This window comes from Carassius auratus, chromosome 9 (assembly GCF_003368295.1).
Source record: "Carassius auratus strain Wakin chromosome 9, ASM336829v1, whole genome shotgun sequence".
Taxonomy (NCBI): domain Eukaryota; kingdom Metazoa; phylum Chordata; class Actinopteri; order Cypriniformes; family Cyprinidae; genus Carassius; species Carassius auratus.
In genome coordinates, this window is record NC_039251.1 from 13,492,307 (window position 1) to 13,514,920 (window position 22,614).

Here is a 22,614-nt window from a genome sequence, read left to right on the forward strand (position 1 = left end):
AAAATACCTGGCAATATATGAGGGCTGTAAATGATTTTAAAATAATTTTTATGTTAAAAAAGCATAACTTATTCTGGCGAGTGACACATAAATCACTGTATACTTGTAAACATGTATCTTATGTGTTCCTTGTACCTTTAAAAGCTACAGATCTGGTCCATTCACCGAGTCGAAGAACTACATGGAAGTGTCACCTATTTTGTCCTCGTGCTCTTCATCATTATCCTCATCATCATCTTTCACTATTCCTTCATCGATGCTTTCCATCCTGAGTCTCTGTCCATCCAGGTAACGGGGAGCTCTCTGTGTGTTTCGTACTGTGAACAGACTTGTTGGAATTTGACTCAATTCCCCGAAGAGTTGAAGCTTGGCATCGTTCTCTATAACCTTAGCCAGAGAAGACGCAAAGCTGTCCAAAGACTTATGGATGTCTGCCATCACTTGGACTACCGAGGGGTCACCTTGAGAAAAAGACATTTTAAGATGCTTCTCTATAACATGAGGATTAAAACACACAAAAAAAAAATCAACTCATTTTGCAAAGTGAAGCAAGATAATTATTATAAAGTCTTATAAAATTATACAATTTTTTCTGTATAACACTTTAAGGTGGGATTACTGTTCTAGACATAAACTAGTATGAACAAATGTTATTTTGTAAGTCTACATTTCCTTTTTGTCCAAAATTAACTTAACATGGCAATGACAGATAAAGACTTAAGTAAATGCTCTTTCATTAATCTCAAGTTAACACTCATAGATTTCTGTGACTATATATATTTTTTACTTTTGAATAGTATTATGTATGTAAGATGCCTTTCATTAAATAAAAAAATACTTTATTCCACAAGGAAGCAGTAAATGGATCAGAAGTGACAGTTATGACTTTTACATTGATTTGAAATAGAACACTTTAACATTTTGTTTAACATTGTAACATTTTTATTCTTTTTAACTTTCTTTTCATCAAAGATCACTGAAAATATATTCATTTAAAAAAAATACATTTAAGTATTCAGCAGAACAGCCATTTTCAACATTTATAATAATAAGAAATGTTTCTTGAGCACCAAATAAGCATATAAGAATGATTTCTGAAGGATCATGACAGTGAATAATGTTGCGTGAGTAATGGCTGCTGAAAATTAATATTTGCCATCACAGGGTTGAATTATTTTATATTATACAATTTTTAAATATAAAACAGATATTTAAAATAGTAATAATAATACACATTTTACTATAACAGACTTCTTGAGCATAGAGTTCTGTAAATAAATAAAAACACTTTCCACCTAACATTTGATTAGTCATACATTTATTATATTAAACCTAACAGAACTGTTGTCAAATAAAATTTTGACGAGCCACTTTTTATTTGCTTGGTTTTTACTGCAACTAACAAAGACATTTTTGCATTAGATGTAAAAGAAGAACATGTTTAGATACCTTTAGGAATCTGATCCACTTGGTCCTCGAAAGTGACAGAACTTCTCCTCTTATTGGCAGCACAGTGGGCTGAGTGGGAGGGCTCTGAGGTGTAGCTGTCCAACAGCATGACGTCTGTAGCTAGAGGGTAAATCACAGCAGGCATCTTTCAATCAAATATCAGTTTTAACACTGCTCAACACCACCCACCCACACCAGTCTGGACACTGTAGGAGAGCCGCTGAGCAGCGCCGTCTGTCTGTTACGCGATACTCATGGGCTCTGTGTTTCCTCAAATGGCACACCCCGATAACAACAGTCTGCAAGCCAATAAACCACCTCTGCTGACTGCTAAGAGCTGTGGGGGTCGATTCGGTTTGCTTTCCTTGTATTCAAAGAGGTAAGGATGCAGTGTTAAAACCATGGCCTATACTGATAATTTTTTGTAATTTAAAATATAGTTTTGTTGATTTAAATTAAAACAATAAAAACTCAAATCAGTCATTTTACACACCAGTGAATTTAGCCATCACACCATTACAATGTATAGTATGAAACATTGATATTTATATTGATATTTGATAAAAATTACTTTTAACTGTTACTAAATTATCATAGGTTTTAGAGAGCAACTTTCAAGCATTTAAAGATGCGGTAGGAAACGTTTGACGCTCTAGCGGTTAATAAACGGACCTGCTTGCAACTTGCCGAAGAACATCGTAGCCGGAGCTATTTCTCTCTGTTTATGTCTATGAAGAATCACAAAGGTACTGGGTTACTCCGCCGCGGTATCCCCGAAGCAATCTAAAATAGTCCGAATATAAACACTTATTATAGGTGCACCCTAGTGATTCAGGACAAGCCAAAAAAACAGTTTGGAAAATGGATTCATGGTGTACTCACTTATTATATAAATTTTTCTACATTTTGAACACAAACAAAGTTACGGACCGCAGCTCTGATTGGTTGTTTTTTACCGGGAGCGATGGAGTTTCTGCAAATGGCAATAGGACCACTGGGAGGAGCCAGAGGAGCTTGATTTTTTTCACAGATTATCTGTGTCATATTCTACTGTCAGGACATAATGATAGGTTTAATAAATATGAAAAAAATATTTTTTTACAAAAGTTCCCTACAGCACCTTTTATACGCAATTAAATATCCAATAACAGCTGATAATGATAACTAGTATATTGTGCATTCCTGCAAAAAAAAAAAAGAAAGATTATTACAAAATCAAAAGGATTTTTAATAATTATTTAAAAGGCAAAGTTCACTCAAAAATAAAAAATCGCCTCTTTTACTATACACGTTTATATTTTTCAAGAAAAAGAAAAAGGAGATTTTTAAGATGAAAAGTTTGTGCAGTTCTCTTTTATAAAACAAAACTTGGAGGAAATTGATAATATTGAGATTTAAAAATTATTTTAAAAGACAAACCTGTATCACAAAAGTATGTTTTTACTGTTCATTCATTATACAAGTCTTCTAAAGCCATCTAATTTTGTGTGAGGAACAGACTTCAAGTTATTTAGGTTGTTCTTTACTGAAGGCCTTCCAGTTTGTTATGACTCTCAAATCTGATTCAGTTTTCAAATACTCAAACTGATGCACGGTCAATAATGTCAAACCGTATTTGTTGTATGACTTACAGCTGAATGCAACACATCATTTTATGCAGAAGTAAGAGTGATATTTAAGAACTGCAATAGAAAAGAAGATTTTCAGTGAATAGTGACATGAATTTTGGCCTCTTCCTCATACAAAACTGGTCAAGTATGACTTCAGAAATGGAGAAAGAAGTATGACTTCAGAAATGTCCCAAAATACATTAAGCTAAAATACCTCCTTTTTTTTGTTCCACAGAAGAAACTAGGAAGTCATCAGGTTTGGGACAATGTGATGGTAAGTAAATGATGAGAACTTTCATTGCTGGATGGATTATTCCCTTAAATGGTTTTAAATTGACGTTATAAACAGCAGAAGGTCTACCTGAGTCCTGGGTGTAGCTGAAGCCAGTGTCTCCAGTGCTGCTTCCACGACCCAGGAGCTGCCCACCACCCACCAACATGGCCGTCAGGTGAGGAGACATTCCCAAATCTATCAAACAACAAAGATCTTTAGACATCTCTTCCATACCAAACATTAGATTATGAAGAATCCCAGGATCTAATGACAGCAGCAGCAGGCTCACCCGTTATCCGGTTAGAGATGCTAAAGAGACGAGAGGTCCGGTGCCGTATAACAAAAGACTCTCTGTAGTAGCGGTCACCAAAGCACATGCCTAACAGCTCCTTACGTACAGTCTTATTCCACAGCCCATAAATAAGTGGATGACACACGGCACTGGTGAAGGACAGCCAGGAGACCAGTGTCTCCATCTTTGAAGAAACACTGTCTTTACCCCACAGTGCTTCAGTGCTGATTACTACCACATATGGACCCCAAGTGGTCAGAAACGTCCCCAAAACCACCAGAATGGTGACGAAAGCCTTGCATTGGCTCCCAGAGTAGACCAGACTCTTGCGACTTCCGTTAGAAGATGTGGAAGTATTGGAGTTCTTGCGACCATTCTTCTGAGAACTGGACTCCTCTTGAGGCACCACCACACTTCCGCAGTAAACCTTGCGAGCTTTGATGCGGGCCACACGGAAGATGACGCCGTAGCAGACCAGCATGGCCGCCAGCGGCAGAAGGAAGCACCATGTAACCCAGAAGGCAGTATAGCTGATTTCCTTGTGCCAAGCCACTGTACAGGTCCACTTGAAGCGGTCAAACTCGAAGGCGGACCAACCGAAAAGTGGCGGCAGGCATCCGACCAGGGAGTGGAGCCACACATAAACGATTGCGACCACAGCTCGGTTTCCCGTGATTTTCATGGGGTAGATCATGGGATATAAAACGGCATAGTACCTAGAACGAGACAGATATTGATCTAAAACACATACAGTTCAATCATTCCCTCATGAGAGACACATGACTAGCTGCCAAAAATAAAGCAGAGTGTGGCTTTTAGGTTTGTGTATTGATAAAGCTAAATAGGTCTCGTATTTTTCAGTGTGCATCTTGTTTATAAAAACAGTGGATCTGTTCGAGCAAGACTGGATTTAAATGTCATGGCATGTCATTTTCTGTCTGTCTTTGATTTTTTTTTAAACATATTCAAATGCAATTCAAATGCAAATGCAATTCACTCCAAACATCCAATGTTTTTAATTTCTGTACTGGATTTTCTATTAATATTTAAAGTAAAGTGTGTCCACCAATTCAGAATCACACAGTCCAATCGAAATTCTGAAAAAACTTAAACCGGAAATTATATGACAGAGAGGACGAATGCAAACCTTTATGATCTTGTCAAGATCAATTACTCTTTTTTTTTTTTTTTTTTTAATCTAGCAAATAATTTTGACATTGTAACTTTTAAATAAAAATGTTTTTTTGGATACGGCAAGGTTAGTCCAGGCTGTCAAATGTCATGTTGTGTGACTTTCATAAATTATATGTATTACTTATTATATTATGAATAAATTATTAATATTGGTAAAAAAAATTAAAAACAATATTAAGATCTGTACACTTGCATATATAAGGAAAATATGTTATCACTTTTTTTTAAGAGTCATTAAATTTAAACTTTGACACTAATCGTTAGTTCCTTTTCTTTATCATAAACACTCCTATTAACCCTTATTTACAGGGATTCCTCAAACTGTAGGATATGCTTACATAACGACTGACCTGTCAATGGCAATGGCTCCCAGTGTGAGCATGCTGGATGAGCTGACGAGTAGATGGAGCAGTGCTGTGAAGTTACACCAAACCACTCCAAACATCCAATCCCGACGCACCGAGCTGGCCGCAACGAATGGCAGCGTTAGGACAGACAGCAGCAAATTGGACGAAGTCAGGCTGAAGACAAACTTGTTACTGGGAGTCAGTAAGTAGGGCTTCTTATATAGGGTCACCACAATGACCAGATTCCCCAGACATGCCAGTATGGCTATGATGATGATAGAGACAGACTCCAGGACCACGAGCCCGTCGTCGTCCAGGCCGTTAGTGGAGTTATCCACTGCTGTCCCATTCTTAGAGCGATTCATTATAGGAGGCTGCTGGGTACCCAGGACTGGACGGACATGTTGATGAACTACAAGATATGAGAGGAAATACAGTCTGATAAAAGCTGTCTGGAAAATCTGAATGCTTCAAGATGAAGAAATGATCTGGTGTGGTGGGTTCATTCAAGGGTGTCCCTGTAAAGCACTACAAAGCTGTAAAGCTGATTTTGTTTGTACAATACATTGTGCAAATGTGGATTACGCACATTGTTACAATATGCTGTTTGTTAAGAACTGGGCTATAGTCTGAAGAGACTGCTCAGATTTTAAGACTTCTACACATTTAGAATCACAGGATGTAAAATGAAACATGATTGACAACCATATGCATGCTTTACTGTAGACAACATTACGTTTACAATACAATCATAAGTCATTTAATAAAATATAAAAAACAAAGAAACTAACAATAATAAAAAAAATCTATGCAAAATCAGAGCAAATGTTTAGACACTTAAGGCACACTTAATATGTATCACTGCATTAGATAAATACATAAGAATTGATACTCTTAGCATTATTATATCATAATACAAAAAATTGCACACTTCAGGTAAATATATCACATAAGGAAAAACTTTATGTAGATCCATTTAAGTTAAAATCTAATGCAATGAATTTCATATAGTTTCTGTGCAGCTTAAGTATCCAAAATGCGTTTGGGGCCACTGGATGTGGATCATCTGTCATGCCTCTTCAATAAATCGTTCACCATGATGCACGTCCAATGAACACGCACAGCCTATGAGCACAGCAATGTGACCAGCTAGCGGACAGTGCGAGAGATTCCATCTCTATTTTTCCAACAACAGCGATATTTTGCATTGCACAAAAATGTGTTTCCGTGCATTTCGATTAAAAATTGCATAATTTATCCTAATGCAATGATAAATGCAAGGATAACGTACCAGTTTTCCAGGCCAGGCGATATCCCTCTCTAGTCCAGCACTAGTAACTTTCTCCGGCAGGCTTTGTTAGTCTGCGACGACTAACTTTAATCCAAAAACTTTCTCACCGCTTGCAAGATGCTGAGTTTGCTTCCACACGCTTTCGCGGAACAAAAATGCTTCCCGGAGACGCATGATCAAAGTTTCAACGCAGTTACAAAGTATTAAATGATCCAGGGATGTTCATTTGTTGCGGCTGCTGCGGTCGGCGGTGAATAAAGAGGCGCTGCTGACGTCACAATGGCGTCGGAAATCCTCTTGAAAACTTCCCTCCATCTCGACTGCAGACAGTCCAGACTCTACTCTGCAATGTTCTCATGGGGAATCATATTTGCAAAAAATGTTTTGTAAGTTTTTTTGTGTTCACCAAAAATATCTGCACGTTAAAATTAATAGTTAGATTTAGCTAGGCTTAAAACAACAGCAAAACAATTTGACGAAATCTATCTATCTATCTATCTATCTATCTATCTATCTATCTATCTATCTATCTATCTATCTATCTATCTATCTATCTATCTATCTATCTATCTATCTATCTATCTATCTATCTATCTATCTATCTATCTGTCTAATATTACCTAAGCATAAAGGCGTGTGTGTGTGTGTGTGTGTGTTTGACTGACTGACCCAGAGTGCGCAGACATTAATTCAACACTAGGTGGCATATGCGTGCTGTAAACTGTTGGAAGACATTCAAAAATGACTGCATTCATCCACCTCATATTTTAGGAAATATTGAATTAAATTATTTAGATGCGCTTTAAAAAAAAAAGATTTCGCATTTATTTATTTTATATATTTAATTACAACACATAAAATAAAAACTATTGTCATATCATTGAAAGCACAGTGTTTATTCAAAATCACAACCAAGCAGCTCAATCCTCATAGTAATGGACTTCTGCCATTGTTTTGGAATAATCCGGATGAATTTGGAAAATATTGGAGGGTAGATGTAGTTCTTTACTTTGCCATTGTTATCTGTGTTGCCTTGAAATGTCTGTGAAAGTAAAAGAAAATAGTTTTTTTCTCAGTCTTAAAACATAAAACACTGGTTAGATGTGTGCAGAAACTTGTTCCAGTCCTGAAAAGTGAGACCAATTACCTTTTGTTCATAGTCCTCATCATCCGTGTACTTTGTCCATCTCATGCCATCTTCACTGTACTCCAGAGAATATGTTGTCACAAACATCTCATTGCCATATGATTTGGCCCCCTGTGTTATAATTCCGGTTATCTTCTTTATGTCCTTGAGTTCCACCTGGATCCATGGCTGAATGTCATTGTTCTGTAAATTGCAAACAGTTTATTAAGGCTTGAGGTTTGAAGTGTAGTAAATGCCTTTAAGGGTTTCATTTATGAGGTAGATCTTAGTTACCTTGGCTCGCCATGCATTGACAGTCCCATATTTATTTAAGCGTGCATACCAAGGATGCCACTGGCCAGAGTACCAATGGGTGGCCACAGAACTGGCAGTGATTTGAGCATCTGTAATGACACCACTTTCCATTCCCAATGGCACAGAGCAACCTGCCAGCACAAGAGGAGGATTAGTAAAATGGAACTGAACTGTATTGTGTCTTATAAGCCAGTATGAGAAAACAAAATCTGTCTAATTTTTGTTCATACCATCTAGCTCACAACCATAGTACTCCAAACGGACAGTTGGGTAGTTGTAAGACTGTAAAGGATACAGCCTCACATATCGACCAATCAGAGGTGGGAAAAATATATTCTCCTTCGTGTCATAAGCTTCGCTGTTTCCTTCAAAAGTCTGTTGGGCATTGAAAAACACAGTGCAGATCTTATGGGCTGTTCACACAGAATGTTTTGAATTAGTTTAAAAAGAATGAAAAAAAAAAGAATAAAAAATCCCTAGGCATGTTAAAACAATTAATTTGATACAGTTTCTTGGTACATGAAGACAGTCTAGTATAGTGCAGTTCTTCTCAACCAATGTCTATACCAATGTTCAAATGTCCCACATCTCTAGTTTTGGATTCAAAACCTATTTTAATCAACATGCACTTCTCGATTCTGTAAATTTAACTACAATAAATATAATTAAAATTTAAATAATATAATTTCAGGATATCATGTGTTTTAGTAGATGCATTAGTTCCCCCATATTTTTTTTCAGATCTTGATATAATTAGTAAATGTAATGTAGTATATTCATCATACAAAAGCCCATGGTGTTAGATTTTATGAGTTTACAATACTTTGTACCAGATCTAGAAATAACACTACATTAAATAGGGAGTCTGGGTTTTCCAAGACTGTGGGAACCCTGGTTCATCAAAGGAAGCAAACTGTTGTTGAGAAGGTAAATTAAAATTATAAATATCGTTGTGAAAACATCCTTATGCTGAAATGTACATTCACTTTATAACCACACAGAAATGGTCACTTGCCTTTCTGATGGTATCGCTGTCTCCCTTGTAGAAAGTCCACTTCTTTTTGTCAGTGCTGTAGGAAATGGTGTAGTTCAGCACAAAATTATGTGCTAACAATTGCTTGGCTCCTTGTGTGGCAACTTTACTAATCACTACTGGCCTCTGGAAGTCCACCTGGGATACAGGATACAAGCCTCTTCAAATAACTAGCCATTAGCATTTATTTATTTATGGGCTAATTGTCTGCACAGCATTATGAGTGGTTACCTGAATGTACTGTCCTGTCTTTGTTGTACTCCATGCATTGTATTTCCCTGTATTATGTAGTCTGGCCAAATGAGGATACCATTGTCCTTAGAAACAGTTTAAATGTGTTAATAATGTGACCCTGACCATGCTACATGGAAAGCTATATTTTTAAATCTTACCTCTATAGTCAGATGCTGTTATGTGTTCATCTTTCACAGTTCCAGAGATGAAACCAAGAGGATGATCACAGACTGCAACAGACCAGCTAAGATTTTAAGACCCGACAGAATCAAATGTTTTCTTGTAATAAGATCAGCATGATAAATGACTGTGTATGATACCCTTATCTAACACAAGGAATAACGTCTGCATTCCCCTCTGCTGTGACAGTCCAACTTCAGACTCCAGCTGCCAGAGGCCAGGCTTTGAAGGCAACATTTCCAGTGTGGCAAATCCACCTAAATGACGGGATTTGAGCGTGAATGGCCTTTCTACAGTAGATGATCTAGATAAGTAAGTATCTTCTAACACCACTACACACCTGGTAAAAGTGGGTAAACACCCTGACGGTGGTCCTTTAACTCCTTATTTATGAACGTTTGACCATGGAAATGGACACTGTGGAGGTCTTTAGGAGAGCCCATGTTGATCAGATGCCACTTCGCTAGCTGATTTGTGTACATTCGCAATCCTTTGAGGCTGTAGATAATACCATTGATAGCTGACAAAAATAAAATAATATATATATTATTTGTTCTTGATACTGGCCTCAGTTTATTTAGTATTAATCCAATGATAAAGACTGTAGTATAAATACCCCATTACAATTAAAATAATGGAGATAAAAAAGCTGAAGACAAACAGTTTTCTTACCGTCAAACTTTAATTTATTTGTAAAATTTGGATCCATGACTGCTCTTTTGTTTTTCCTTTCAATCCTCTCCCGATTCTCCTCGTAGTACCAGCTCTTATTCTCATCAAACGTCATGAAGAGCAGGACAAACTCTCTTCTGCCCAGAGGCTTTTCATCCAGTGTACCCTTCCTGCACACCAGAAGCGGTCCAATCAGCCCAGAGTTTATATCTCTCTCCTATGCAAGAAAATAATTGAATTGTTAAGTCGAAATTAATAATACTTGTTTGGCACCTCTTTGTTATTACAATTGAGTTATGGACAGCCCTCATGGAGCAATCTTTAGTTAAGTGGAAAAATAAGAACCATTCATGCTTACCGGATTCACTGCAGAGTAATAAGTCCACGTACGACAGTCAGATTCATTATTTTGAGGCCCAGATTTGGAATTTATAGTCCACATGTAGATAAAGGTGCTGTTGGGTTGTACGGCATCGTCCTGTTTGTACCAGTACGGTGACTCATCTTCGTAACTCAGGCCTTCCATTTGTTTTAAGTACTTTACTCCATTTGCATGCAAAGAGTATGGACGGCTGGCAAGATTCCTAAAAAATACCTAGCACGAAAAACAGGAATGTAATTGTTTATGTTTTTGTTTATGCTATTTTGCTTCTAATCTTATTTTTTGTGCACAAGTATGTTCACATATTCAGTGATCTACCATAACAGTCTGATCAACTTCAGCTTTAATGACCGGACCCAGAATTCCCAGGTGTTCATCCATTTCCCCTCGGATGTCTCGGATACTAAAGGTGCTGTCCAGGTACTTTCTGAACACCGCTTTTTTGAAAGATGTGGGCCTCTCTTTCTGAGATGATTTATCAGGCCTCCTTTGCAGACATAAAAGTGATTTCATGAATAGGTTATACGCTTTTAGATTCAAATATTCATGCTTTTTGTTTCTAGAAATGCAAAATGTGGATTATTTGAAATACATGACGCCAACAGTACCTCTGACCATAACCAGCATAATCCCATTCTTCCTCTTCAACTGTGATGAAAAAAGTTCTGGTATTCTTGTCTCCAGCAATTTTTAAGAAATGCTGGGATGTGACATCAAGCGCTGGGCTTTGAATATCTGCTGTTTTGCTATAAGGGTCTTTGTACTCTATATATTCATATTCTTCTGGGGTATCAACCATAGCATCAAGATCTTCAGTCTGCTCATGTTTTGGAACGTATATCTCATAATCATTGAAATCGCGTCTTGGCACTCCTATGACAATGGATTTCTCCATCAGGTCTTCCTCGCTAGAGATAGGCCTGCTTCCCCGTGGGGTCAACCCAGAAGGTCCAAAACCTCTTGGAGAGAAACCCTTTGGAGAAACATCAGAAGGTGGCTGTGGCTTATACTCTTTCCTTTTCTTCGTCTTCATTCCATATCCCTTTTTCGGCTTTACCCTCTGGTGAACTACTTTTTTTTTCTTTTCGGTCTTTGGTTTATTTGCTGCAGAATTGTCTGAGATGTATTTGTTCATGTGATCTGGGATTTCAATATGAACCAGTTCGTGGTTGCCTTCATAACCCCAGTGCTCTTCTTTTGGATAGAGATGAGATGTGAGTATGGCCTCACTGTGATTGTTCTTCAGATAGATAACTACTTCCTCTTCACTTTCGCTTTCTGAGCCGTTTTTCGTGATTGAAACATTGAAAGGGCCAAGAGAAAAGGACATATTCTTCGTACTGTCTGAAGAAAAGAGCTCTGATGCATTTCTCAAAATTTCACTGTGAGATTTCATTGTAGCATTAGTTGATGATGTGCCATTCTCTGTTATTTCAGATTCAAGGTCGAGACTGGAATCAGACAAAGTTGCATTTGAAGAGTCAGACTCGTTGCTTTGCAAAGTGCCATTTCTCAAAGGCGAAGACAAACTGAGATTAAAAATGTTCTCAGTTTCAGAATTTATCTGCGAAAACATCTCACTGGTGTAATTCACCTTTGTGCTGTTGAGTTCTTGAATCCTTGTTGTGTTTTCATTTAATTCACCAATCTCCTCTGGTGTGTCCATTGGTGAGACATTATATTCTACAACAGTCTTATAATCTGTTAAAACTTCAGAGGTAAGACCACCATTCAGAAGCACAAAATCCTCCTCAGTTTGTGTCTCCGAGCTGTTGGAGAGAGAATCAGGACTAGGCACATGGTATATGAAGACGTGTCCTGAACTATCATGGTCACCATGCGCTAAGTTAGAGTTATTTTTAGTGTTTGCCTCTTTTTGAATTACTGTTTTGTTGACTAAAGTTTGGTTTGAAATCAAGAGGTTTGATTCAGAAGAATTTAAAGATGGACTGTCACCTTCCATGGTAATGTTTCTGTCACCAACTGGAGCATCAGATGAAGTGATACTGGTATTAGTGGGGGAAATGTGCGTTTCATTCATTGTGTGGGTGATGTTGGTTTCAACTACTGGAGAATGAGAAGTATTCACAGAGACTCTGTCTCTCTCAAATGATGAACTGACATTTTCTACATGAGTAGTAAAATAAGGGACGTTGTCTCTCTCAAATGATGAACTGACATTTTCTACATGAGTAGTAAAATCAGGAACATTGTCTCTGTCAAATGATGAACTGACATTTTCTTCCTGAGTAGTATAACCAGGGACACTCTCTCCCTCCAGTGATGAACTGACATTTTCTACAAGAGTAGTATAAGCAGAGAAAATGTCTGTCTCCAATGATGAACTGGCATTTTCTACAAGAGTAGTATAAGCAGAGAAACTGTCTGTCTCCAATGATGAACTGGCATTTTCTACAAGAGTAGTATAAGCAGAGAAACTGTCTGTCTCCAATGATGAACTGCTATTTTCTACTATATTGGTATTTATTTCAGTATCCAGAGTAACATTTGTGGAGACACTTTCCGTTTCATTCACTGGCTTTGTTGATGCACTGCATACTTTTCTTTCTACAACTGGAGGATTTGAGATAACACTGTCCGTATCATTGTTTGACATGACCTCTGGTTTGGAATCAGAAATGCTTGTCATGTTTAGCAATGGTTCTTTTGTGCTTTCATTCAAGACTTTATTTGAAGATTGTCTCTTGTCCAAACCAGCCTCTTCAGTTGATAAACCATGAATCTGATTGAAAGATGCAAAAGTAGCATTGTGTGATTTGTCCAACTCATCGCTTGGGGCCGGGCTTTTTGTCTCAGTAGTCGGCAATAAACCATCATCAAAATCTATCATCGAAAGGTCAAGAAATTCAGCATCATTTTTTACGTTTTTGAATGCCCTCAAGCCAAATTCTTCTGCATAATTATCAGTGTCCTCATCAACCACGATAGGGATTATTTGTTTTGGTTCCTCTTTCTTAATATCACTGAGGGGCGCAGGTTTCCATACAGTGAATTTTTCTTGTTCATAATCATACTCCATTACGTAATCTCTGAAGCATTCAAGGTCCTTGAATTTCACCCTCATCCCTTTCGTGGAATCATGAGAGTTCAGTGATGCTAAAAGCCAAATACCTATAAGGTGAAGTATGCTGAGTTTAAATTCATAGTTTTTGTTAAATATATTTCTTTGTATAGTCAGTAACAATGTCTTAAAATTAGTCCATAATAAACCATTTGGATACTCACCAATATTAAGCATGTTCATAGTGATAGTTTCTCCAGTCATAGGAAATAGGCTGAGCATATCCTCTTCTCTGTTTTTTAGCTCAAATGTATGGCCATAAAAAGTGGCGGTCTGGATGTAATCTTGTTCGCCAACACTAGATACATGCCAGGTCACGATTTCACCATTACAAAATCCCAATTCTTGGCCACTTTCATAGACATAGCCATTGATTGCTGCAAAAGTTGATTCAATAAATACATAATACAAATGCAATATGAATCAACAACACTAATATAATAAATATCAGAAAATCACTCACTGTGCATAACATTAGATTTGTAAAACTCTGGATCATCTCTTTTAACCCTTTTGGGGTCACTGCAGTATGTGTTAATGTTCTCATCATGGTACCAGCTCTTGTTCTCATCAAAAACAGTAAACATGGCATGCTGTTCTTTGTCTGCTTTCAGCTAAAAAAGAGAAACGCTTTCAGAATCCAAAACTAAGTGAGCTGCTTTGCTATTTAGGCAGAATGTTAACCATCATAAAGTCACACCTCATAATTAATTTATTCAAAACACTACAAAATTAGCAGCTCCATTAAGTGTTGCTCACATTTTGATGTTAGCTTGTCACTAAGATAAGACTGTGAAACTTTAAGCTCAAAAATACATCTACCACTCAAATATTAGTTAAAATGTAATTTATAGTTGTGATATGACATTAATAGATGCATTTTTGATTCAGTAATGCAATCCGTGTAGCTGTATTTATCATTTCTGCTGTGCTGGAATACATTTTTCTCAGTTTTGCAATATCTGCGAAGGATACAGACAACGCTGCCCTATATTTTGTGCAAAAAGGTAGCATATGAGGCACAATTACTTGCTGCCTACTCTTTGGAACAGTCTTCCAAAAGAGGGTGTTTCAGTGCCTTAAACAGTAATATTGTATAGAAATTATTCTTTAGTTTCATTTCAACCACTCAGTGCTCTAATACTGAATTTTGCACATGAAAAGGAGTTACCTGGACATTCTTTTTGTTGAGGGACTGGCTCTTACAGATGAGAAGAGGACCCACAAGACCAGAAGCAATGTCTCGAGGAGTGTCCACTGCACTGTGGTACATCCTGGTCAGACATCTGGGGTCACTGTCCGTTGGTGTATCTTCCTCAGACACACTCCATGTATATGTGTAATTCTGACCTGGTTGAATCCCGTGTGTCTGGTTCCCTTTCAAATGAACGGCAATTATATTTAGCACGTTCTCGTATCAGCCACGCTTACTTTTGGTATTTTATGATTTTACAGGTATCTTTTCATTGATAAAGAACTTTAGAGATTAGAGCTGCATGATATTGGAAAAAAAAACTGAGATTGTGCTATTTTGTATTTTACTGGGATCTATATTGTACATTCAGTTTTTCACCAGATGACATGAATAGTTATACGTCAGCACATATATCTCCTCACAATGTTGTCTGCTGATTTAAATTAAGATGCATATATAAATTTTATGCATGTATAGTGTAGAATTGATGAAATATAAATTCATAAATATCAAACAAACCTTCTGCTGGATAACTGGCTCCTTCTGCTGCTTTATCTATGGTCAGTCCATGAGGATAGATACTGTACGGCCGTGATGCTTTGTTTTTAAAGACAATCTATAGAAACATAATCACAATCATCATGTATCCTGACCAGAAACATTAAATATGTTCTTAACCCAAAAATAAAATAAAATAGCAATGATTAGAGCGTTGATTATGTGAGAAGCTTTATACCTTTATGACATCTCTGATTTGAGCTCTTATCACCGGCCCGAGAATCCCAAGCTCTTTCTTCCTCTGCTTATCTTCTGCTCTCTCTTTAAACGTGCCATCTTTATACTGAGTAAATACTGCTTTTTTGTATTTTTTACCTATTCGCTGAGGCCCCTGCTTTAAATATTTGGATCGGAAATCCCTGAGTGGATAAAAGTGAGATAAAACATTTAGAATGGAGCTCAGACAAAGACATGTCCTATTGATGAATCACTGTACACATACCCATCCATGTTGTCTTTCATATTTGGAGCATAATCCCAGGTGACCTCTTCTGCTGCTATGTAGTAGGTCCACACTTGACTTTCTTGTTTCTGTTGGATGGTAAGCCGTCTCTTTGGTGCCGTGTACTCATCACACGTCTTGATATTTAGGTATCCATGCAAACCAGCTGCAAATATGACATCCACATATGGCACTGTAATCACTCTTATAAAGTACAAACTGTCAGCATTAATAGTGATTCTACAAAGCTATGAAGTAGAGACTATATATATTGATGTTTTAAATAATTAATTCATGAAATCTTGTGGTTTTTCGGGCAGTTTTTACCTTCCAAGTGCCTGCTAATGTGAGAGGAGATAAGCCAGCGGCCGGGGTGGATACCATTCATACTGGCACTGGTGGCAGTTCCACTAATGATGCCAATAGATGAGGTTTTGTGGCCATCATGCAGCAGGGCTTGCCCATTGAAGTGCACAGAGAAGAGCTCTGGCTCAGAGCTCATTCCCAGCAGGTGCCAGCTGACTTTGGAGTGGGCACAGATGTCCAGATCTGGAGGACGACAAGGAGGAGTTTTACACCTCAGTAGATTTGCAGAAATGATGTTATGTGTGAAAAATATCAAACCGACCTGGTATAGAGCCATTTGTGTAGCCATTTATAGTGTATTTCACATTGTGTGCCTGTTCAGGGCCCCCAGTGCTGTACCAGCTCTTGTTCTCATCAAACACGCCAAACAACAGCACAGCCTCCTGATGGAAATGAAGCTGATTTCCGGAGCCGTCTAGGGTGCCTGTGGGACAAAGACACATTAATCATCTAGACAAACAGAGCTGTTTATAGTTGTGTCATTTCCGGGAAACTCAAACGTGTATAGGATAAACTTTAATAAAACATTTTTTTATTAAAGTAAATAAATAAACACATCTGCATTGTTTTTTTATTGAATAATTAATTAATTAATTATTTTTTCCTCAAAAGTCATGGTTTGAATTCCATAATCGAAATTGGGGAAAGAAATGTTCTCTGGTTTGACATTTGAAAGCAAATAAATCAGGATTATTTGAGATATATTATTTGAGATATTTTTAAAGAAATTAAATAATTGTTATTAATTATAATGAAATTATTATCATTAGATACTTTTTGTTTCAGTGTACAATAGTATTATTACTAGTAAAATATTCCAAAATTGATTTCACTATAGATCCACTTTAAATCCACTTTTCCATTTTAAAGCCTATATTTTGACATTTTTATACCCACTAACTCCTGCAGCCTTCTAGCCAAATTCACTTACATAAAATATATTTTACTGTACAAACTAACAAATAGGCAATACTGGGTAGTAACTGATATAATCTGGATTACAATCAGATTCCAAAAATTAAGCCCTTGTTCTTAAAATATCACATTTGAATGTTTAAGGATCTCTGACATTAATGGTCACATGACATCCAGGTAAAAAATAAATAATAATAATATTTCAGTTTTTTAGCTGGTGTTTTATTTTAATCGATGTTATGTTTAAACACTTTATTTTATAAGATTATTCTATTTAAATCAATGTGAAAATTGAGTTCAGTGAGAAGAGGGCAAAATTAATCAAAAAGTAGTCTGGTTATATTGCCTAAAATGTGTAATGTAATTAAATTTTTTTGTGATGGAATTTGGAATCAGTAACGGACTACAATTCGTACGTAATATACCCAGCAACATAAAATAAATTAAAAGTTCACCATAATCAAAAGTAAATAAAGATATGAATTAATGAATTAATGAATGAACGAATTAATGAATAATTAATAAGAGCGTAGCCATTCAGTAAATGTGTTGAGATGAGATTTAGTGGTCAAGATAGGCATCTTAACTCATCTAAGCATAAATGTCATAATAAACATCACATTATAAATCCAGGATCTGTTTTTTGCTTCACATACCTTTCTTGCAGATCAACATTGTGCCTATTAACCCTGTATTGTAGTCCTTGACTATGTCAAAGTGGGAAAAGTATGTGTAGGTGATGCATGGGGGGTCCGCATCCATAGGGGCCACCTCAGACGTCACCTCCCATTGGTATGTGTGCTCTTTTCCGGGTAAAATTACATCATCTTCTTTCTCATAGAGTGACGTGTTGTCAAAGTATAAAGATCCTAAATGGAAATGTCAGGAGTGTGAGAAGGATTCAGTTTCAGATGGTGTTTATTAATAAAACCAACATCAATTTATCTTAAAAAAGAAAAAGAAAAAAAGGTTTTGGGTTTAGGAAAAAATTAGGATAGTGTATCTGTAAATATTTATCAGAGACTCACTGCTTTGGACTTAGGTACAGCCTGTGGTTAATTTGTATCTTGGGTTAATATTTCCAAAGAAATCAAACACAGATGTTTGTGTTACGAAAGTGTTGACTCAGCCAAAAGATGAGCCCTAAAATAATCTATAATGTTCCCTAAACAACTATTCTCTAGAAATGTGTCTGTCCTTTATTTCGTAGCACAGTGTCTATTTTTTACTTCGTTATTAGTGTGCTGTATGTTACAATTCTTTTGCGTCACTCATACTGTTGCAGCAATCACATCAGATCAGAACACACCCTCTGACTGCTTCCCGTAAGCAATGCCATGTGGGTGGATGCTGCAGGGATGATCTGCCATGTTCTTGAACGTGACAATGATTGTGTCACCCTCTTGTCCCCGCAGTGTCGGCCCAAGTAGCCCTAAAACATTAGTTTCAAATAATCATTTTTTAAAACTTAATGTAATTGTAATGTAAATGACTTATGCATAATGACTTTTGGGTTTTAATGTTGAAACAAAGACATCATCTTTGTTATTCAAAATACCTGAGGACAAGGGATGTGTTTTAGCCTGTGTGAATCCCTCATTGTACTCCCTGTATACAACCTTTTTATATGACGGTCCAGTCCTGGAAAACAACAAAAACTAGCAATCAATACATTTCTTAGATGAGCAAATAACACACACACACACACACACACACACACACACACACACACACACACACACACACACACACACACACACACACACACACACACACACACACACACACACACACCTAACTGTGTGATAATGTAGTTTTGTGTCAGTATCATAGAAATACTGTTTTATATTTTCCACTTTCCTTCGAATTTAAAGTTTTAATAATTTTTGTTGTCTTTTTTTTTATGTTGATATAGATTTATTAATTATTAACTCAGTTTCCGTTTTCATTATTTAAGTGCATTAAGTTAAACTAAATGCAAATGAGAAATGTTACCTTAGCTGCTAGCCAAAATAATATAAGTTTTAGGTTTAAGATATCCTATTTCAGTTAATTTTATTTTATTTTTGTTGTTGTTTTGTTTTCAATTTACTAAAATTACCATGGTGAAATATTTATACATTTTGAATAAAGTCTTGACATATCTGTAAACTATATTAACAAACTTTACAGTAGTTTCTTGGTTCTGGTTTAACATTTTGTTTTATTTGGAGTTACTTGTATTTCATATGTCTTCGTGTTTCCTTACTCATGAAATTTATGAAATTTAAAATATTTACTGTGAATGTTATTGCTTGTCAGTTAATAAACTGTTTTAGAACAGATAATTATTTGCATACAAATGTAATTATTTGTTACTTTTTTACAATAGTGAATGACTTTATCTGTGATATACAAGAACCAAGCGAACAAAAGGCAAATAATCAAGCTGAATCAATTAAAATTCAAAGAAGTATTGATCTTTTTCATACCTTTGCTGTCCGGCAGTGTAGTCCCAGTTAATATTAACAGCTGCAATGTAATATCGTCTCTCCACAGCTGTGGCACAATTACACAGGAATGCCAAAATGGCCAAACCGTAAGGGGCCCCTGGCCAGAAGCAGAGTTTCATATCTGACAATGAAACTCCAGGTAGAACTGTCTGTTCCAGAGTGCAGGGAAATCTGAACCCTCAGAGAAATGGCAGAGAGCTTTATCTCCCCCCTCCTCCCTGTTGCACATGTTTCAACACTGTGTTCGAAAAAAAAACTGATTTATTTTTGTTTTGTTTAATCATTAGTGTTCTGAGGCTTTTTTTTTTTTACATGTAAAATCTTTTCATTATTGTGAGCAAATATTTGGTTTGCAAGAATGGAAAACACCAAGTCACCATATTTACATATTTGCCAGTTCAATCCTTAGCATTGAAACAAATGTTAGTTAGTGTCATAATGCAGCCAACGTAACTGCTATTTGCAGAAAATGAAGAGATCCTGTACCATGTTTCCCCAACTTTAATGTAGACTAAGTGTTATTCTATTACTATAAATGTGATAATCATGAAATCTGAAATAAATGACTATGGGTTTCAGTTGGTAAGAAATTTCCTCATTACACTTTTCTGCTCCAGACAGTAATGTTGTAAGGATTTACTCATAATCCCAATGATTTCCTTTGAATAGTTTCTTCATATATTGTTTACAGTGTACAAGTTTATGTGAGTAAAAGTCTGTGTATTTGAATATTAAACAGATACAGTCTGGACCTTGTTTCACACTCAGGCAACCTCTACCATAGCTATAAAAAAATAATAAAAAAATAAACACATTTGTTATTACAAACTGAGATTTATGTAATATTGCACATGACTCATGACCACATTTCCCTTAGAAGTGTTTGTTGGGCAATGACTTCTATTTAGAATTTCCTAACAAACCCTCCTCATTACATTTTCCAGACAGATGCCGAGAAAAAAAAAATGACCAGACAAGTATGGGAAATCACGTGAAAACAATGAAATGAACATTACACATTACATAGGTTACAACATTAAACACGCTTATACACATACATACATACACAGGTCCTTCTCAAAAAATTAGTATATTGTGAAAAAGTTCATTATTTTCCATAATGTAATGGTAAAAATTAAACTTTCATATACTTTAGATTCATTGCATACCAACTGAAATATTTCAGGTCTTTAATTGTTTTAATACTGATGATTTTGGAATACAGCTCATGAAAACCTAAAATGCCTGTCTCAAAAAATTAGCATATTTCATCCGACCAATAAAAGAAAAGTGTTTTTAATACAAAAAAGTCAACTTTCAAATAATTATGTTCAGTTATGCACTCAATACTTGGTCGGGAATCCTTTTGCAGAAATGACTGCTTCAATGCGGCGTGGCATGGAGGCAATCAACCTGTGGCACTGCTGAGGTGTTATGGAGCCCCGGATGCTTCGATAGCGGCCTTAAGCTCATTCAGAGTGTTGGGTCTTGCGTCTCTCAACTTTCTCTTCACAAAATACCACAGATTCTCTATGGGGTTCAGGTCAGGAGAGTTGGCAGGCAAATTGAGCACAGTAATACAATGGTCAGTAAACCATTTACCAGTGGTTTTGGCACTGTGAGCAGGTGCCAGGTCGTGCTGAAAAACGAAATCTTCATCTCCATAAAGCTTTTCAGCAGATGGAAGCATGAAGTGCTCCAAAATCTCCTGATAGCTAGCTGCATTGACCCTGCCCTTGATAAAACACAGTGGACCAACAGCAGCAGCTGACATGGCACCCCAGACCATCACTGACTGTGGGTACTTCACACTGGACTTCAGGCATTTTGGCATTTCCTTCTCCCCAGTCTTCCTCCAGACTCTGGCACCTAGATTTCTGAATGACATGCAAAATTTGCTTTCATCCGAAAAAAGTACTTTGGACCACTGAGCAACAGTCCAGTGCTGCTTCTCTGTAGCCCATTTCCTGCACACGCCTGTGCACGGTGGCTCTGGATGTTTCTACTCCAGACCCAGTCCACTGCTTCCGCAGGTCCCCCGAGGTCTGGAATCGGTCCTTCTACACAATCTTCCTCAGGGTCCGGTCACCTCTTCTCGTTGTGCAGTGTTTTTTGCCACACTTTTTCCTTCCCACAGACTTCCCACTGAGGTGCCTTGATACAGCACTCTGGGAACAGCCTATTCGTTCAGAAATATCTTTCTTTGACTTACCCTCTCGCTTGAGGGTATCAATGATGGCCTTCTGGACAGCAGTCAGGTCGGCAGTCTTACCCATGATTGCGCTTTTGAGTAATGAACCAGGCTGAGTTTTTAAAAGCCTCAGGAATCTTTTGCAGGTGTTTAGAGTTAATTAGTTGATTCAGATGATTAGGTTAATAGCTCGTTTAGAGAACCTTTTCATGATATGCTAATTTTTTTAGATAGGAATTTTGGGTTTTCATGAGCTGTATGCCAAAATCATCAGTATTAAAACAATAAAAGACCTGAAATATTTCAGTTGGTGTGCAATGAATCTAAAATATATGAAAGTTAAATTTTTATCATTACATTATGGAAAATAATGAACTTTTTCACAATATGCTAATTTTTTGAGAAGGACCTGTATATATATATATATATATATATATATATATATATATATATATATATATATATATATATGTGTGTGTGTGTGTGTGTGTGTGTGTGTGTGTGTGTGTGTGTATAAAATACAGCATGCAAAAAACTGAATGTTAAAAGTGAGAGCAAAATGTTACAACTCATTTTAGGCATTGTTATTTGAAAAGAAAGCTCTAAATTATTCAGTCATAATTAAGCATATACTTAAAAATACTATATTTACATCTCTAAAGTATATTAAAAAGAAATGCTTAAAGTTTTTTTTATGTAGGCTAACTTTACACTGTTTGTTCTTCTGCCCATATCCAAACTGTTTATACCTTATCCAACAAGCAAGAAACAAATCGTTTTTGTTTACATTCAGTTTTACATTCATTCCTACATGTAGGCTAGTTTTGCGGGTAAATTTACTATTCCGACTGTGACTAAAGATTATTTTTAATATTAATTAGCCAGCCACGCCTTTACCTTTGTAATATGACCAATGAACGTCAGTATAATCTAATTACTATTTATGAGCAAAGCGTGTTGCCCTGCAACGTTAA

The 22,614-nt window shown here is 36.6% G+C and overlaps 2 protein-coding genes across 4 annotated transcripts; both read right to left on the reverse strand.

The window, feature by feature from the left end:
- Nucleotides 1–64: 64 nt before the first annotated feature.
- On the reverse strand, nucleotides 65–6,961 carry LOC113108423 (G-protein coupled receptor 161). 2 transcript variants are annotated; one of them, XM_026271551.1, is made up of 6 exons: nucleotides 6,458–6,961; nucleotides 5,170–5,684; nucleotides 3,623–4,341; nucleotides 3,421–3,528; nucleotides 1,450–1,569; nucleotides 65–461 (listed from the first exon to the last, which is right to left on the reverse strand). In XM_026271551.1, the coding sequence occupies exons 2-6, from the start codon at nucleotides 5,529–5,531 to the stop codon at nucleotides 178–180; spliced, it is 1,593 nt and encodes a 530-aa protein (XP_026127336.1). In that variant the 5' UTR covers nucleotides 5,532–5,684; nucleotides 6,458–6,961; the 3' UTR covers nucleotides 65–177. The 2 variants fall into 2 exon arrangements, with proteins under 2 accessions (XP_026127336.1, XP_026127335.1); XM_026271550.1 differs by having other exon boundaries at nucleotides 5,170–5,578; nucleotides 6,458–6,959.
- A 371-nt stretch (nucleotides 6,962–7,332) lies between these two features.
- On the reverse strand, nucleotides 7,333–19,641 carry LOC113108424 (venom prothrombin activator oscutarin-C non-catalytic subunit). Of its 2 annotated transcripts, XM_026271553.1 has the most exons (26): nucleotides 19,429–19,641; nucleotides 18,516–18,598; nucleotides 18,267–18,389; nucleotides 17,614–17,826; nucleotides 16,305–16,466; nucleotides 16,004–16,225; nucleotides 15,677–15,842; nucleotides 15,413–15,593; nucleotides 15,196–15,292; nucleotides 14,653–14,858; nucleotides 13,945–14,095; nucleotides 13,646–13,858; nucleotides 12,809–13,531; nucleotides 11,008–12,751; nucleotides 10,718–10,886; nucleotides 10,376–10,612; nucleotides 10,018–10,234; nucleotides 9,686–9,865; nucleotides 9,486–9,602; nucleotides 9,324–9,395; nucleotides 9,163–9,248; nucleotides 8,914–9,069; nucleotides 8,129–8,273; nucleotides 7,878–8,029; nucleotides 7,605–7,787; nucleotides 7,353–7,499 (listed from the first exon to the last, which is right to left on the reverse strand). In XM_026271553.1, the coding sequence occupies exons 1-26, from the start codon at nucleotides 19,566–19,568 to the stop codon at nucleotides 7,353–7,355; spliced, it is 6,285 nt and encodes a 2,094-aa protein (XP_026127338.1). In that variant the 5' UTR covers nucleotides 19,569–19,641. The 2 variants fall into 2 exon arrangements, with proteins under 2 accessions (XP_026127337.1, XP_026127338.1); XM_026271552.1 differs by having other exon boundaries at nucleotides 7,333–7,499; nucleotides 11,008–13,531.
- Between the last annotated feature and the right edge of the window lie 2,973 nt (nucleotides 19,642–22,614).

Coding starts and splice junctions, on each gene's coding strand:
- LOC113108424 (XM_026271552.1), bottom strand. CDS start 19,568: ATGAAACTCTGCTTCTGGCCAGGGGCCCCTTACGGTTTGGCCATTTTG. Junction 13,532..13,645: donor TATGAACATGCTTAATATTG/GTGAGTATCCAA, acceptor TTCACCTTATAG/GTATTTGGCTTTTAGCATCA. Junction 10,235..10,375: donor ATTACTCTGCAGTGAATCCG/GTAAGCATGAAT, acceptor TTTCTTGCATAG/GAGAGAGATATAAACTCTGG.
- LOC113108423 (XM_026271551.1), bottom strand. CDS start 5,531: ATGAATCGCTCTAAGAATGGGACAGCAGTGGATAACTCCACTAACGGC. Junction 3,529..3,622: donor CATCTCTAACCGGATAACGG/GTGAGCCTGCTG, acceptor GTTGTTTGATAG/ATTTGGGAATGTCTCCTCAC. Junction 462..1,449: donor AGTGGATCAGATTCCTAAAG/GTATCTAAACAT, acceptor CTTTTTCTCAAG/GTGACCCCTCGGTAGTCCAA.